Raw genomic sequence first — 17484 nt, forward strand, 5'->3', positions numbered from 1 at the left:
ATAATATTCGCCTCTAATACATATTTTCGATGAAGCGAATACATATTCGCCTCACGTTACTGATAATGTAAAGCCACCATCTCATCCATGAGAAGCGGGATGACTTGTCATGTCACTGCACTTACCACGACATGTAAATACCAGTTTCAACATAAAGATCAATTTCATCAGACAAAGATGGTTAGGTTCAAGCGAAAACATCTTCGCCTCAGTATTATGTTTCATTTTCTCAATTTGCAACTAAAAGGATACTTAATATTAGTTGACTTGGGGCGAATAAATATTCGATTGATTTAGGTGTTTGTAATTTTTTAGAAATGAATTAGTGTGGTCATTCATTTGGTATTTCATAAAACTTCGCATGCATACATTCGACCTTATTGTTTGTTTCAAATCCAACGTACATACAATACTATATACATATCAGATTTCACATGAAACTGGAATTCGATAGTTGAGATGACAAAAGAACAGTGAACGGAGTATTGGCGTCCATGCTGAAACTTTCGTCCCATTGTTGAGGAGTTGAGAACTGAGGAGTTGTCGTTGGCATTGCACTTGATGGCTGGAAAGGAAGATCAAATTTATTTAAAAGGTATGTTATTATATGAATATTAATAACACAATTATTAGTAAAGAAGGGTAAGTCAGCAATTTCATACCGGAATATGTGATTCACTAGTTATTCTTGTTGATTTTCGTTTTCTTGAGTTCTTCTCCAGTCCACCTTTCCTTCTCTTACCCGACTTTGTTGGCTTCTTAGTTTTCATTCCTTTTGCTTGCACAGGGGCACCCTCGGCCGAACGTGATAAACCGGTTGGTGGAGTTTGCATATTTAAACTCTCCTGCAATTTTTTATCCACAAACGTGCACTGGCTCAGCATGATTTCTTTGACATGATTGTAAGTGTCATCTCTTTCGGCTGCCTTGTTAAATAAATGCATGGACAACCCACACAAATCTCTGTATCTTATGTTATGAAGCTCACTCGGATCAACATTAGTACTGTCCACGATTGGATCAGTTCCAAATATTCCATCTTTGGCTGTTCTTGTCCACCTCTTCAATATCAACGCCGGAGGAATCTTCAACACGTCAATCGTTGTGAAAATCTTTAGGATGTGAGCACACAAAATCCCTCCAAATTCAAATTTACAGCAGCTACACTCGATATTCTTATCGTCATTCTTATGAACTGTAACTGTATGAGAGCATCTCCTAGTGTGGGGTGTTACCTTGTATTTCTGTGTGTGTCAACATCCTCTAACATTTCAACACCACAATCATGCGACATAAACCATTGTTGTTCAAAGCACTTAAAGACCTCTGGGGTGTAAACTTTGCAGGCATCCTTTAAGATCAAAACTGGATAGTTAAGACTTGGTTGGCTGGTAATTGATTTGAAATCAGCCTTCAACACATCATATCTTCTTTCATCAAGTAGTCTTTCAAAGTGTTTGAAAAATTCTAAAAACTTGTGTTTGTAGGAGCAGTACCTTTTCAACATACTGTTCATACTCTCACTTCTCTGTGTTGTCGTCATATCAGCACAAAACATTTGTCGTCCATACACTAATGCCCACTTTCGCCTGATGCTAAACATGCGTTTCAACCAATCGTTGTTTTCAAGCCCGTAGTTTGTCAACATTTGATTCCAAGCTTCAACAAACTCTATCTCTTCTTCAAAATCATATATACAACGAAGAAAAATCCTTAGAAAAATCTCTGAAATTATGGAACACCGAGCTAAGATGTATGGCTGCATTTTGAAATATGTGCCAAATACAGAGACGATGATTTGTTTCGGGCCATTGAGACGCCAAGGCCTTAGCCATGGCCGCGTCTTGATCTGTAAGAATGGTTTTTGGTTTTTTCCCATGCATAGCTTTGGTGAAAGTCTCAAACAACCAATCAAAAGTCATCGCAGTTTCATCGTATAATAGAGCTGCTCCAAAAAGAATTGATTGTTTGTGATGATTGACACCTACAAAAAGCGCAACTGGACGACCTTCATTATTCTTCTTGTATGTGGTGTCAAAACTGACCACGTCTCCGAAGTATGAATAATCGGACCGCATGTTGGAATCACACCAAAAAATATTCGTTATCAAATCGTCCGCATCAAGTTGAAAAGCATTATAAAAACCAGGATCATTGGATTGTTTGTTCTGCAAATACTCTAATACACCCCCTGTTTCCCCAAAATTACACTCTCTGGTTCTTTTCGTGCGCAGGTAATTTTTGTAATCCTCAGGAAGAAAACCTAGATTCTCCCTTCCACCGATTTGTTTAGACATTAGAGCATGTGATGACTTAGGAGGAATTCCCACGTTAGTGGCCATCTCGATATGTAAGCCTGCAACTGCAGAAATATTCCTATGGCATCTATACAGGTGAGTTTTCTTTGGACTTGCAAGAGGATGACTATGATCACTAATAAAATTTACCACTTGGAACTTTCCATTGTCTGCACGCTTTATCCTCAATTTCGCTTCACAACAGAACCGAGTCACAGAACGTCTACGTTTCACATAGACATCACGTTTGTCCTTTCCCCGTTCACCCTGTGCACTACAACAAAAAACTCTATCCAATATTTTACCCTCCTTGTCTACATGTTTTGAACTGCGCCTTATACCAAATCCTATTAGTTTAGCGTATGCTAAGTAGAATACGTAGCCTTCTTCTTCACTCTCAAATTCTCTACCTAAAAGTGGAATTAAGTTGGATTCGATGTCCTCCAAAGGTTGGCCGTTTCCATCGAAATTCAATTGACGACGACAAGTAGCAGATTCGCTGTTCAGTTTGAACAAGTGGAAAATAAAGGTTTGTAGATTATTGGAAAATGAAAACAATATAAGCGAAGAATGCTTCACTTCAACAGTATGAAGATTGTAATATTAGGCGAATATAGTTTCGCTTCATAAGATATTATCTCATAATATAGTAGTGAAGAGATCTTCGCTTACATGTGCACTACAAAAATTGGAGAAGTTAAAAAAATGTTACCTTAAATCAATAATATCATTCTCGTCCATATCATTCTCGCTGATACGTATTCCTTCCTGATAATCAAAAAGAACATGACCTTTTCATGTCGATGATTCAAAAAACATAGAAAAGGTTGGGAAGAAAAGTAAAGGAGGTATAGATGACATTCAAAAACAAACCATTTTATAATTTAGGAAGACGGATTGATATTATAATGAAGTCTCCGGCGAAGGAGAGGTCGATGGTAGACAATGTAGTATAACTCCGGCGAAGAAATGGTCGTACAGTAGAGAGAGAGAAGAGTACAAAGTTGTCTAGCTTAGCAGCATGGCTTGCTGCATGCAGCATTTAATGAAAAGGTGGCAGGTGTTAGGTGGCGGTGAGGTGACTTGTTAAAAAAATTATTTCATTTTAATAATTAAATGACAAAAATTATTATGAAATTAAATTAATAAATCAATCAATCAATCAGTAAGCGAAGATTTCTTCACATTATTGTTTTGACAATTGTTTTACAAATATTATTTTGACAGTAGTTTTAAAAAATATTAATTATTTATCAAATTTATACTTCAATTTATACAGTATTTGTTAATGTTTCAAGATTTAGTTAAATATAAGGCTGATGTTTAAAAAAAAAACAATTCGAAGAACAAAAAACATAATTCTGAAATCAAATATGACATTGAATTTTTAAGAATGCAAAATATTCAAATATTAAGTAACAAATTAAACCAACACATGTCTATTACAAAAACAAAGGCTGCAAATCACAAGCAGCAATGGATTCTAGCAAGCTTGTGTGAGGAACACCAAACACATCCAAATATGTCTTCAGAGGATTCTCTGCCTCAAATACCCAAACAAGTTCATTAACATCGTGCCTAGACTTGTCGTATACAACTATAGTTTTGTCGTCCTCGGGCTCGACAAATGGATTCTCCATTTCTTTAGTTGTACCTCCTCCAGCAATTACAAACCCCATAAGATCAAGTTTGTAAGCCGGGATGAATTCCCCTGCAAATATGAAGGTGTAACTGTCGAAGAGTTTGGGCAGCTGAAAGAAAATACAATACATTATTAGTAATGATGGACAATTGAATATCATATGGAGGAGGGAATAAGACAAAACTTACATTGTTCAAATAACGCATTCTGCCAGCTCTTGGACCGCCCACAGTCCCATGATTATCTCGCTGCACCTCGTATGGTTCCTCGTCCACGTAACAGTTAAATCTGATTGATGATTTTATCCCTGTATAAAAGCAATAGGTGTTTTTAGTTTCATATATGTGAAAATGAATATTGAGTTAACAGTAAAGGGTTAAGAATAACAGAGTCTCACAATCAATGGTAAGGACCCAACTCCCGTTCAATATGCCCTTCAATACTTTGATAGTGCGACCGCATCCACCATTAGAATCGGTGGATGCTATGACGTGGGTAACATCGTCTCGCCACCTCATTGACACCGTGGCACCACATGTGTTAGCATATTGTTGCATCAAGTGCTGTTTAAGAACAATCATAAATATTTCAGTTAAACAGGATGAAAACTTAAACAATATGGAAAAAAAAGGGAGAAATGTAACGAAGAGTACTATCTCTTCACTTCTTAATTGATTTGGGCATAAAATCCAATCTTTGCCAAAGTTTTGGACGGATGCTGAGGCAGCCTGCACGTGCATGAAAAAAACATTGATTTACAGTCAAGGTAACATTTTGAGAGTAGGGTTTCCAAAAGATTAAAGAGACAACAACATCACATAACAGAATCTAGTGTAGTAGTTCCATAATCCTAAATATTAAAAGCTACTAGTCAGGAATACGTACCATTGAGGAGTCGTGAAGATGTGGATTCAGGTTCGGTCGACGGGGAGCCGGTTACGAATCGCCGTGAAAAGGAGGCAGGAAGAGAGAGAGATGAATCGGGCAGAAATGATAATAAAATAATCATATTAGGGGGTATATATATTCATGTAACCGGGGCGAACATGTCTTCTTTCGAAAAGCGACTATTCATTCCATGTAACATGACACAGGGACCAGGGGCGAATAAGTGTTCTCTCGAGAAGCGACTATTCAATCCATTTTACATGGAACATGGTCTAGGCGAACAAATGTTCTTTTCCAGCGAAAAAATTGAAATAAAGAAAAAAAAGTAATGAATTAATTGAAGCAAAGAGATCTTCGCTCCAGAGAGTCTCGAGGCAAAAAAAAATGAAATAAAAAAAAAATAGGAAAAAAAAAATAGCCGGTAATTGAGGCGAAGATTTGTTCGGTTGCTGCATGTCATCTTCAATTAATTGTATTTATATTTAATAAACGGAAATATAAAATCAATGTAATTTTCGTCTTCACATAAACGGGTAAGTGTCTTTACATGGTATTCAAGCGGTCTTTACATGTGTGGGTAGGGGGGATTTACATGGGGTTTTTATTAAAATTAATTGAAGCAAAGAGATCTTCGCTCCAGAGAGTCTCGAGGCAAAAAAAATGAAATAAAAAAAAATAGGAAAAAAATAAAATCCGGTAATTGAGGCGAAGATTTGTTCGGTTGCTGCATGTCATCTTCAATTAATTGTATTTATATTTAATAAACGGAAATATAAAATCCATGTCATTTTGGTCTTCACATAAACGGGTAAGTGTCTTTACATGGTAGTCAAGCGGTCTTTACATGTGTGGGTAGGGGGGTTTTACATGGGGTTTTTATTAAAATTAATTGAAGCAAATATATCTTCGCTCCAGAGAGTCTCGAGGCAAAAAAAAATTAAATAAAAAAAGTAAATAAAAAATCCAAGAAAATAAAAGATTGAATTACTTGAAGCGAATATTATATCGCTGCCTGTGTTATTTAATAAATTAAATTAATATTTAATAAACTTAAAGAAAATCTGACTGTCAATTCGGTCTTTACATGGAAGTGTAAGTGTATTTTCACGAACGGCAGGCGTTCTTCTCATGGGTGGGTATGCGGGGTTTACATGAGGGTCATGGCAACGGGCGTGTAGATCAGAGCGAAGATATCTTATCTGGGTATTATCTGAATATTATATTATTTCCGGGCGTTAACGGGCGCTTCCGTTAACGGCGTCTTGTGTGAACCCGGGCCTAAACCCGGATTCCGGATTCTCCCTCCCTCCGTCTCCTGCCCAGATTGATTTATTATTAAATTAATAATGCTGCAATCTGATTGGTGCGCCACAGGGGAACACGGCAATCGGTAGCAGAAGATCTGAACACAGTGAAACCCATATTTATAACTTCATGTACCTGATTAATTAAATTATTTCATATTTTAAAAACAGAAAAATATTAAATATCATAGTTTAATCTATATTCTTGATTATGCATCAAACAGTATTTTTATTTTATGACCCAAATTCAAAATAAATAATTGACACTATCATTTGCCTTGTTTTGTATTATCATTTTCTATCTAATTTCTTGTCCCCATCAAATTTGCTTTATAACTTTATTAAAGTTAAACAGCTAAAAACCTCAAATTCAATTAATTTTTCAATTCGATTACAAGATATTTTAAACTGATAATAATTTGAAAACTACTGTTTTTCAAAAAAGTGAATCTGAAGAATATGAATACAGATCAGATTTGCAAGCAGCACCCAGATTGAACATGACCCTTGTAAAATCCAGGAGCCTCAATCTTTGTCCACGTCAGACTCTTAAGGTCCATTTGATAAGCATTATGTGGGCCATCCTCTTCCGCCGAGCCAATCACAAATAACTTCCCCTGCCACGCTGTCACATAAGCCACCCTTGCCACGTCATCTGGCACCCTATCACGCACCACCCAGCTGGAACCCTCTAGACACGTCACCTTTCCGTTCTTACACATGTAAACCATGTCATTGTCATCCCCACCGTCCACCACGCAATTACTAGGACAGATGGCAGATTCTAAGAAATCTTTACGAACAGAATCCCATTTCTGAGTTGCCACGTCGAATGATTCCGAGTCTGACTCGAACTCACCTTGTTTGTCTGTAATATAACCACCGATGACCTGGAATTTGCCACGTAGGAATATGCCTTTACCTTCGTCTCGCTCTCTCGCCATGTCAGGTAACATTTCCCACTTATCATTCGCCACGTCATACGCAAGGGCAGATTTCAATGCGTTCTTTTCCTCGTCGTGTCCGCCTGCCACGTAGATCATCCGCTCCGAATCAGACGCGGCAGCAAAGAACAGTCTCTGCTGACCTGGCATGCCAGCTCCGCACCTCCATTCGCCAGAGACAAAATTATAAATAAAAACCGAATTACAAACCTGCCATGTTTCCGGGTCACATCCTCCCAATACTACAATATCCGACCCGACTCCAATAACATGACAGAACAAGGGCAAACCCGCCGGAAACCACGGCAAAGGTGGAAGATCCGACCAGTTACCGGATTCCGGATCACAAAGAGTTAGCCGGTAAAGAGGCGGCGCCGCCCTCCATGCCTGCGCCATAACTAAAAGACAACGTGACAAGCCGGCAACTTTCCTGCTCCGGCGAAACTCTGGCAGCTCGATTTCAGCCTTCCAAGCTTTGCAAACTGTTGAAGAAACAGCAAATCCGTCGGCCGGAATTCGCATCAGACACTCGACGGCTAGTTCATTGGGTAGACCGGGAATTAGCTCATTGACTGTCCTCATGTTAATTAATGTAGAGAGTAGAGAGAGAAACAATGGATTTGAGGTAGTAGTTTCATGGTGTTTTTCATGTTCTAGAAAGATCTATTTATAGGAAAGAAGATAGAACTTAGGAGTGGTAAGAAAAGCATAATTAATATCTTCTACAAAATCCTGGATATATACTGTTACGGTTTATTTATAACTTAAAGTTTATGGATTCTTGATCTCTAGGACCGGGTGAGAAATATATAATCAAAGGACCGAAAGAATTTTGTAATAAAAATTGAGAAGAGAAATATTGTTGGTCTATACCAAACAGTCCAAAATAAATAATCAAAACATAATAAACAAATGGGGTGAAGAAATGAAGAATTTTTAAGTAATTTCATATATTAATTATTCCATTCATGAGTCCTTAGGGAAGAGTGATCAACCTTTTATAAGTGATGTCTTGCCCCCAGAATATTCGGTTACAACAATTTAGAAAATAACAGAATTCAGTTTATAAAATAGAAAGAAAAAACAAAATAAAATATTAAAACAACAAACATAAATCTAGCACAAGTGAACACTAGGATCGATAGAAGATGCTGAAATTGTATTTGAGATTATTTCTAGACCATAGCATATACTTATATTTGTTACTATAGTTTTGGATTAAGATTAATAATTGGTTCTTCAAAAGTTATTTTATTTTTCACATTCATATCATTTTCAATATGAAAGTATCGAACAAAAACATATTTTCTTCATTTTATTCACATTCATGTGCTAGAATTGTTTATTTATGATTAAACAATATATAAAAACAATATTTTATTATTATAAATATTTACATATTTTATTTTTTTTGAAAAACGGTACACGATGTTTGACAAACAATATAAAACGATCTACTATGACAACAAATTAAACACTAAGAACATATACCCGTGACAATCAACATAAATAATCGAATTTGTGAATCTAAGTGTCGAGACTTGGAAATCTTAATTTGTAACTATAAGTTTTCGACAATATTCTTTAATTTTGTTTGAGTTTATTTGTTTCCATTTTAGAAATGTGTTTTTTAATTTTCACATTTCATTAATTTATTTTTATTAGTTCGTGATAATTTATAAGAGAAGTAAATCCAAATAAAAATTTTTATTTCAATTGAGAGTCAATTAATATAATAGTTTAAGAGGTTTACTTATAAAATGTTGATGTTTGATAATTTTGAAAAGGTTAATTTTTTTAGAATATTATTATATAATGATAATATATATTTTTCAAATAATTAAAAAATATTTTAATGTTTTTATCAATTAAGTAAATAATGTGATTATGAGAGATGACAATATTCCTATTTTGATTAATTTCAGTGCTTTTTGAATTTGTCAACCAAAAAAAATTGTTTGACAAAAGATTTGTTTATGAAAAATAAGTTAATTAGATAAATAATTTGATAGTTATAAGATAGATAGAGCATTTATAAAGTATAAAACAGTAAAAATCCTAATTTGTTTTTTCAAAAAAATCCAAATTAAACAAACTCCAAGAACTCGTTTCATCCTTGGATAATTGGATTGTAGATATTTTTAAGGATTTTTATTTAAAATTTATTATCATTTCACTCATCTAATTACTCTTTCTATTAATTAAAATATTAAATTTATCATTTATTGACCCAAAAAATAAATATATAAAGGTGATTTGATATATTAACTCAAAAAACTAATTTTTTAAGTATTAAACATAATCTTTTTAAGATAAAACCTACTAAAAAAAATCCTCAACAAGAGTTGAATTAATATTTGTTTGTAATTTTATTTTTAAAAGAAAATACAATCTCTTTTTATTAAAAAAAAAAATAAGTCATTTTTAATGATATTTAGACAATTGAAAATATTTGTTCCGAAGGCCTATTAACCCTTTTCACTAATATCTTCTAAACAATCCAGGATAACACTTATATTTGGTACTATAGTTTTGGATTAAGATTAATATTTGGTCCTTCATAAGTTATTTTATTTTTCACATTCATATCATTTTTGGAATGAAAAATCATATTTTCTTCAATTTATTCACATTAATGTGCAAGAATTGTTTATTTATGATTAAACAACATATAAAAAACAATATTTTCTTATAAATATTTACATAAATTTTCATGAAAAACGATACACATTGAACTATCTACTATGACAACAAGTTAAACACTAAGACTATACAACCGTGACAATCAACATCATCTTAAAAATAATATGATTTAAATGGTCCACATTTTTTGTTACTCTAACTATTTATTCTCTTAAAATGGATTGTAATATCATTTATATAGTACATATTTATAGGTGTACCTAACATATTAATGATCTATCGTGATATTTATTAAGTCATAATTATTTTGGTACAAGAAAATGATGTTACTGTTTGATAAAATATTTTTAGGGAGATTCTGCTTCAAACTCAAAACGTTTATTATGTTATCTTGGTGTGGGGTGTAGAGAATTTTAATTTATAATTATAAGTTTTTGACAATATATCTTTAATTTGGTTTTAAAATTAACTTTATTTGTTTTCATTTTAAAAAAGCGTTTTTAATTTTCACATTAATTTGATTGTGATAATTTATTTAAGAGAAATGATTGGGAGAGGGAATTTGGTGAGAGAATGAACGACAATATGATTAGCTGAAAAAATTAAATAATCTCTCTCTTTTCTTTTTCCTCCTACTTTACCATTTTTTCAACCAAAGAAGTGATGCCAAGTAAATAAATTAAAAAAAGGTAAAAAGAAGGAAATCATGGGAATAACTGCTGAAATTTGCGGATACATTTATTGTTATTTTTTATTTGAATTGGGAGTTAATTAAATTATAATCTTTATATTAAAATATGTATAATACTTAGGTTTATTTATAAAATGTTGATGTTTGATAATTGAAAATGTTGAATTTCGTTTTTAAAGGATATTATTATATAATGATAATATATAATTTTTTAAAAATAAGTTTAAAATATTTTAATATTTTGGTTAATAAATTAAGTAATGTAATTTATTGAAAAGTGAATGTTAATTATCGTGGAATATTTTTAATAAATCCAATCCAACTGCACTGCTTGTTCCATATTGGTTAATTGAGGGTTTTTAGATTTTGTAAAAATAATAATTTAAAAGTAGGTTATTTAAGTTTAATTGTTAAATTAGTATAATGATCATAAAAATAAATATTAATATTATAATTAATGAATTAAATAATTGGATAATTATAATGATTGTGATGTAAATTGAAAGAGAATTAATAAAAAAAACAGATAAAATTTCAAAAAAATATAAAAAAAATCCCAGATTAAGTAGGTATTTAAATAATTTTAACCTAAAATTTAACTATCAATTTATCTATTAATCACTCTTTTTTATTTATAAAATATCAAAACTAACCAAAAAAAATAAAGGTGTTTGATATATTAATCCAAAAAAAAAAAAACTAATGTTTTTAAATAAATTTTGAAACAGAATTTTTTAGTAAAACTAAAAAAAAAAAAAAACTCCTCAAGCAAGATTGAAGAGTTGAATTAATATTTGTTTGTAATTTTATTTTAAAAGAAAATATAATCTCTTTTGATTAAAAAAATAAGTTATTTTTTTTTAATATAATTGCACATACAAATTTTTATTTACATCATGATATTTGGAGAATTGAAAACATTTGTTCTAAAATAAACTAAAATTTGGCCTATTAACCTTTTCCACTAGTGTCTTTTAAAAAATCCATGATATCACTTATATTTGTTACTATAGTTTTGGATCAACCTTAGTATTTACCTTCACTAATATAAATGTTATTTTATTTTTTAACATTCATATCATTTTCGGAATAAAAGTCTTGAACTAAACATATTTTCTTCAATTTATTCATGTTTATGTGCGAGAATAGCTTATTTATGATTAAATAACATATATTTCATTCTAAAATATATACATAAATTTTAATGAAAACGTTACACAACAATCAATATTCGAGTTTTTTTTATTGATGATAACAGGTAAGGATGATCAAACAGATAAAACTAATATGTTTTATTCGATCCGTATTAAATTCAAGCTAAATTTATTCGATCCGTAATTCAAACAATTTTACTAATTAATACGGATCAGATATTAATTGAATTGGTTATGGTTTGAACCATCCAAACTAAAAAATATTAACTTGAAAAATTATTGAATAATTTTAAATTAATTGGACTATTCAAATTCAATATGAATTTAATAAAAACCGAAATAGTTAATCCAATTTTGTAATTCGAATTCGGTTCAGATTAGTCCGTCAAATATTCACCTTTGGATTAAGAAAATCTAATTACTTAATTTTTATTATTTAATTTTAATATGTTTAATTATAAAAAAAATAGTATTAAATTTGTAATGTTATAATTAATTTTATTTATTATAATTTGAATATGAAAAATAAATAAATAAAATCTTATTGATTAATTAATGCAGAAATAAATAAAAAAATATATTATATTGATGTGAAATTTACTTTAAAATAAAACAAATTAAAAAAATATATTTTTATTTAGATAATTTGAATAATCATAATCCAATTCATATTTAATCCAATTCAGACTCAATTCGATTCGGACTTAATCGGATCCGATCTCAATCCAATCCAAAATATTCAACCCAAATTATTATTTCAAATTCGAATTGGATTGAATTTCGAATTAATCCACCTAATGGTCACTCTAACCACGGTATCAGTTCGGCGCAAAACACAAACAATACCGGAATATAAATTTGGTTGACCTAACATATTAATGATCTTTCTTGTTTATAACATTTCTATCCTCATGTGAATTTGTACTTGAACCCTGACCAAAAAAAGAATTTGGATGGATATTTATTAAGCCATAAATTATTTGGGTCCAAGAAAATGATGTATCTAATTTAAGAATTTAAGTTTCGAGAATCTTAATTAGTAAATATAAGTTTTCGACTATATATCTTTAAGAGTAATAATAGAGAACAAGAATTTGGTGTCATAAATAATGTCTGGAATGACGTGGCAACACGTGATTAGACTTGAAAATTTAAATTTCTCCCCTTTATTAGATTGAAGTTCAATCACGTATTGACACATCATTCTCGACATCATTCATTATACCAAATTTCCGCTTTTTATCATTACATATCTTTAATTTGGTTTTATTTTTTTTTTAAATTAGAGTTTTATTTGTTTTATCACCAAGTGTGTTTTATGTTCACATTAATTTTATTTTATTTATTTTATTTATTTTATTAATTTATGATAATTTATACAATAACTTGTATTTAACCTGTTTTATTTCATATTTTATCATAAGAGGTAAAAACAATTGCTTTATTTATATTTTAAAAAAGTTATAATATATTGGATAAAAGTGAGTTTGAGATTCGATTTTTGACTTATATATTAGAAATTTACTTTAAGACTACTTTAATAATGCATCCAACCAAAAAAGTGTGACATTAAAAGTTGTATATACACAAGTTTCAATCATGGTAATTAAACAACATTAACCTTGTATATAAAGCTAATATGATTTGTCATTTTCATCAATTATCGATGTTCCACCTTCATTCCCATGTGCACTTTACATCGATCTTTGTCATCTTTTCAAATAAAAATTAGGAATCCAGCCTTGTTTATTTGGTATAGTTTTCTACTTACTAGAGACATCAAGAAAAAATAAATTAGGAACAAAGATAGATGTAATGTATCTTAAAAATTACTAGGAAAGTAATATCATTCATTATAACTAAAAACACCTTAACACGTTTAACGTGAAAATTGAACTCGTGATCTTTTATCTTTTAGTGACAACGTTTGTCACTTAAACTACCTTAATGAGTTAATACATTGTGGTTATTATTTTTAGAAAATTGAAATATATAAGATTTGATAAATGATAATATTTGCTTAGTTGGGTGAAAGTCGTTACAACCCTTACATAAATTCATTAATCTTCGATATTTTTATCGATCATTAAAATATTAGTAGATTAAGCTTAACTTTTATTGCTTCCTCAATATCCGGTATTCTGTTCTTAAGAATGAGGGTGGGAACAATAATGGCTAATTATATATTACTGTGGAATATATTCTCCCCTCAATCATAGCAGTTCGAATCATCTGTTACCATTCTTCTATGCCTCTATTTTGGACCAATTAAAATGTAACATTAATATTAAATTATTAAATATATTTCAGTTAAAACAAATTAAAATTCAAAAAAAGACCGTTTTATTTCGGGTCAACCTAAAATAAAATGCTAATACGTGAAGTGTGTTATTAAGTGAAGCACATGTTTCACTTAATAAATATATTTATACTTTATAATTATTAATTAAATTATCATTTATCATACTAATTATTTCAATTTATTAAAAATTGATATCTTTATATATCTCTTGATGTATACCAGCTAGAAAATAAATTGGTGAGAATGAATAATCTTTGGAGACCATACCACATTATGTCAATTTACCTTCTGTCCTTTTATTCTAACTATTTCTCATGCCTTCCTTATAATGAAGTTCTCGTTGTTTTCTGTTTTCTAGCATATTTCACCATTTCTTTCATTGAGTTGCTTCTGCCTCATTAGGTTTAGAATTCTATCACCTTCTGAAATACGCCTCAGAAGTGAATCACATTTACTTTCATACACTTCTCTAAATGAGTAATTGATGTATTCTCTCATAACTCTACTTCCTTGTATTTTTTTTTTTGAATATAATGAAAATATTTTCCAACCAAGGATCATGCTAGAATAGTACCCCTTTTTCATTTCCAATTGTGGTTTGTACCATTTGAAAGGAATCTTTTCTTGTTTTTAGGATATTCTTCACTAAACATGTCATTCTTTCATTGATGTTTTGTGTCCAGATACTCTGCTATTCTTTCATAAATTTTATATGCAGCCATTTGACCCATAGGGAGTCCGCTTTCTGCCCAAACTCCCATAAATTCCTGATGGTGAGGGTTTTGTTCCATTCAACACAACTTTTTATTCATAGTCCGCCTTCTTCTATGGGAGTACAAACATTCTCCCATTTGACTCTTTGCCTCCTCTTCCTTGTGTTCCCTAAATATAATCTCTCATGATTCTATCGAGATCAGTCATTACTTTATTTGGGATGACTATCTGTTGCGCCCAATAACCAATAATTCTAAAGATGACTCTTTTAACGAGCTCAATTCTACCTGCATAAGACAGGTTTTTCGTAGCCCAACCCAAGACAAAATTTCTCCTTTTCTATCAGTTGTCTGAAGTGATTATATCGAAGTTGTTTTGATGATAGGGGCACTCCAAGGTATTTCACTAGTAGTTCACCTTCCTTGATTCCCATAATATTGAATATGTTTTACTTCCTTTCTTCATTAACCCCTCCATAGAAAGTCTGACTTTTGTCCTCATTGATGTATAAATCTGTAATACTCGAAAAGATTGTTAGAGCTTCTTTGATTATACTAACAGATTCAATATCCGCATAAGCCATAAAAAATAGATCATTTGCAAAACATATATGAATTATTGCTTCTTCTTTACAATACGGGTGAAATTTGAAATAATGACTTCTCAAAAGCATTTTAAAAATGCAGACAAGAATTTCCATTATTAAGACGAATATGTAAGGAGATATAAAGTCTCCTTTCCTAGAGTTCTATAATAAACTTTCGGTTTTACAATTTGGAAAAATTTAAAATTCATTTGTTTATCACTTTCTAATAGCATTGAACATCATCAATTTAACTCATTTCATATCCTTAAAATATTTTCCAATACATATGATCAAACATTACACAAATACATAAGATAATCAAACACAAACATTCAAATACACTTCTCTATATAATCAAACACATTCATGAACATTTTAAGATTAAACACAATATTAATTTTTAAAATACAACACACAATAGATTATTTTTGTTAGGAGTCTATATGTGAAGGTAAAAACCACTATAATTTAAGAAATGAGAAGTGATGTTTCCGAAAGTTTTATCATTACTTTCGGAAATAGCCATGAAAACCGAAAGGTTTAGATAAAACTCTCAGTCTTGAAAACCGAAAGTTATATTATTACCTTTCGGTGTTTGATAGTTATTTCCGAAAGTTCAATAAATAACTTTCGGAATTATCACTTTACCACTTGTCAAATTCATTTGTTTATCAATTTTCTAATAACCTTCAACAACATTAATTTAACACATTTGATATCCTTCAAATATTGCATAATCCATATGATCAAACATTACACACATTCATAAGATAATCAAACATAAACATTCAAATACACTTATCTATATATAATAATCAAACACAACCATAAACACTTTAACATTAAACACAATATTAATTTTTAAAATAGAACGCACAATAGATTATATTAGTTAGTAGTTGATATTATTTGGTTAAAAACAAAATAATTTAGGAGTTAAGGTATTTTTAATCTTTGGTCAAAACCGAAGGTTTATTTGAAAACCTTCGGTTTTATCCCTTCCCCACACTTAGAGAATTTTCAGATTTTTTATACCATGGGTCAACACCGAAGGTTTTCAGATAAACCTTCGGTTTTATCCCTTCCCCCACACTTAGAAAATTTTCAGATATTTTTATACCATGGGTCAAAACCGAAGGTTTTCAAATAAACCTTCGGTTTTATCCCTTCCCCACACTTAGAGAATTTTCAGATTTTTTATACCATGGGTCAAAACCGAAGGTTTTCAGATAAACCTTCGGTTTTATCCCTTCCCCCACACTTAGAAAATTTTCAGATTTTTTATACCATGGGTCAAAACCGAAGGTTTTCAAATAAACCTTCGGTTTTATCCCTTCCCCACACTTAGAGAATTTTCAGATTTTTTATACCATGGGTCAAAACCGAAGGTTTTCAGATAAACCTTCGGTTTTATCCCTTCCCCCACACTTAGAAAATTTTCAGATTTTTTATACCATGGGTCAAAACCGAAGGTTTTCAAATAAACCTTCGGTTTTATCCCTTCCCCACACTTAGAGAATTTTCAGATTTTTTATACCATGGGTCAAAACCGAAGGTTTTCAGATAAACCTTCGGTTTTATCCCTTCCCCACACTTAGAGAATTTTCAGATTTTTTATACCATGGGTCAAAACCGAAGGTTTTCAGATAAACCTTCGGTTTTATCCCTTCCCCCACACTTAGAGAATTTTCAGATTTTTTATACCATGGGTCAAAACCGAAGGTTTTCAGATAAACCTTCGGTTTTAGCCCTTTAGATTTTTTTAAAAGAGGGTTAAAACCGAAGGTTTTGAAACGAACCTTCGGTTTTGGCAAGGCTGTTTTTTTTAATAAGATTAAAGGTAGACAAATAGAACATATAATTAATTAACAACATATTCAAACCAAACCAAAACAAACCAACCAAACATAATACTAATAATTCATGAATATTAAAACAAAACACATACAAATATTGTCATCGTTCGTACGGAAAAACCAATAAAAACATAATAAAGCTAGAAATTATTTAATTATTAGATGGGGTGGAAGGAGGGGGTGGTTGATTCAGTCGACTCCTCAACACCACAAGTTCCTGTTCGAGATTCTCTAATCTCTGGGCCATTTCGGCCCTGTCCGTTTTAATTTCACTAAGCAAACGACCTCTTTCCGCATCCCTTAATCGGATTTGTTCCATTTCCAGCGTCATTTGTCTTACCTCTTCCTCACGTGCCGCAATTTCTGATTGTGCTATCAGATTCTGGTAAAACGGATGCAGTTTCTCCGGTGTACGTCGAAGTCGCTGCCATGTCGAATCACCCATATCCTAAATGCATTTTCA

At 31.2% G+C, this 17484-nt stretch overlaps 1 protein-coding gene across 1 annotated transcript; it reads right to left on the reverse strand.

The window, feature by feature from the left end:
• Positions 1-6521: 6521 nt before the first annotated feature.
• Positions 6522-7672, reverse strand: LOC124918525 (F-box/kelch-repeat protein At1g80440-like). The gene has a single exon (XM_047458638.1). It carries the CDS (start codon positions 7655-7657, stop codon positions 6602-6604), a length of 1056 nt encoding a protein of 351 aa, XP_047314594.1. The 5' UTR covers positions 7658-7672; the 3' UTR covers positions 6522-6601.
• Between the last annotated feature and the right edge of the window lie 9812 nt (positions 7673-17484).

This window comes from Impatiens glandulifera, unplaced genomic scaffold, assembly GCF_907164915.1.
Source record: "Impatiens glandulifera unplaced genomic scaffold, dImpGla2.1, whole genome shotgun sequence".
NCBI classification, from domain to species: domain Eukaryota; kingdom Viridiplantae; phylum Streptophyta; class Magnoliopsida; order Ericales; family Balsaminaceae; genus Impatiens; species Impatiens glandulifera.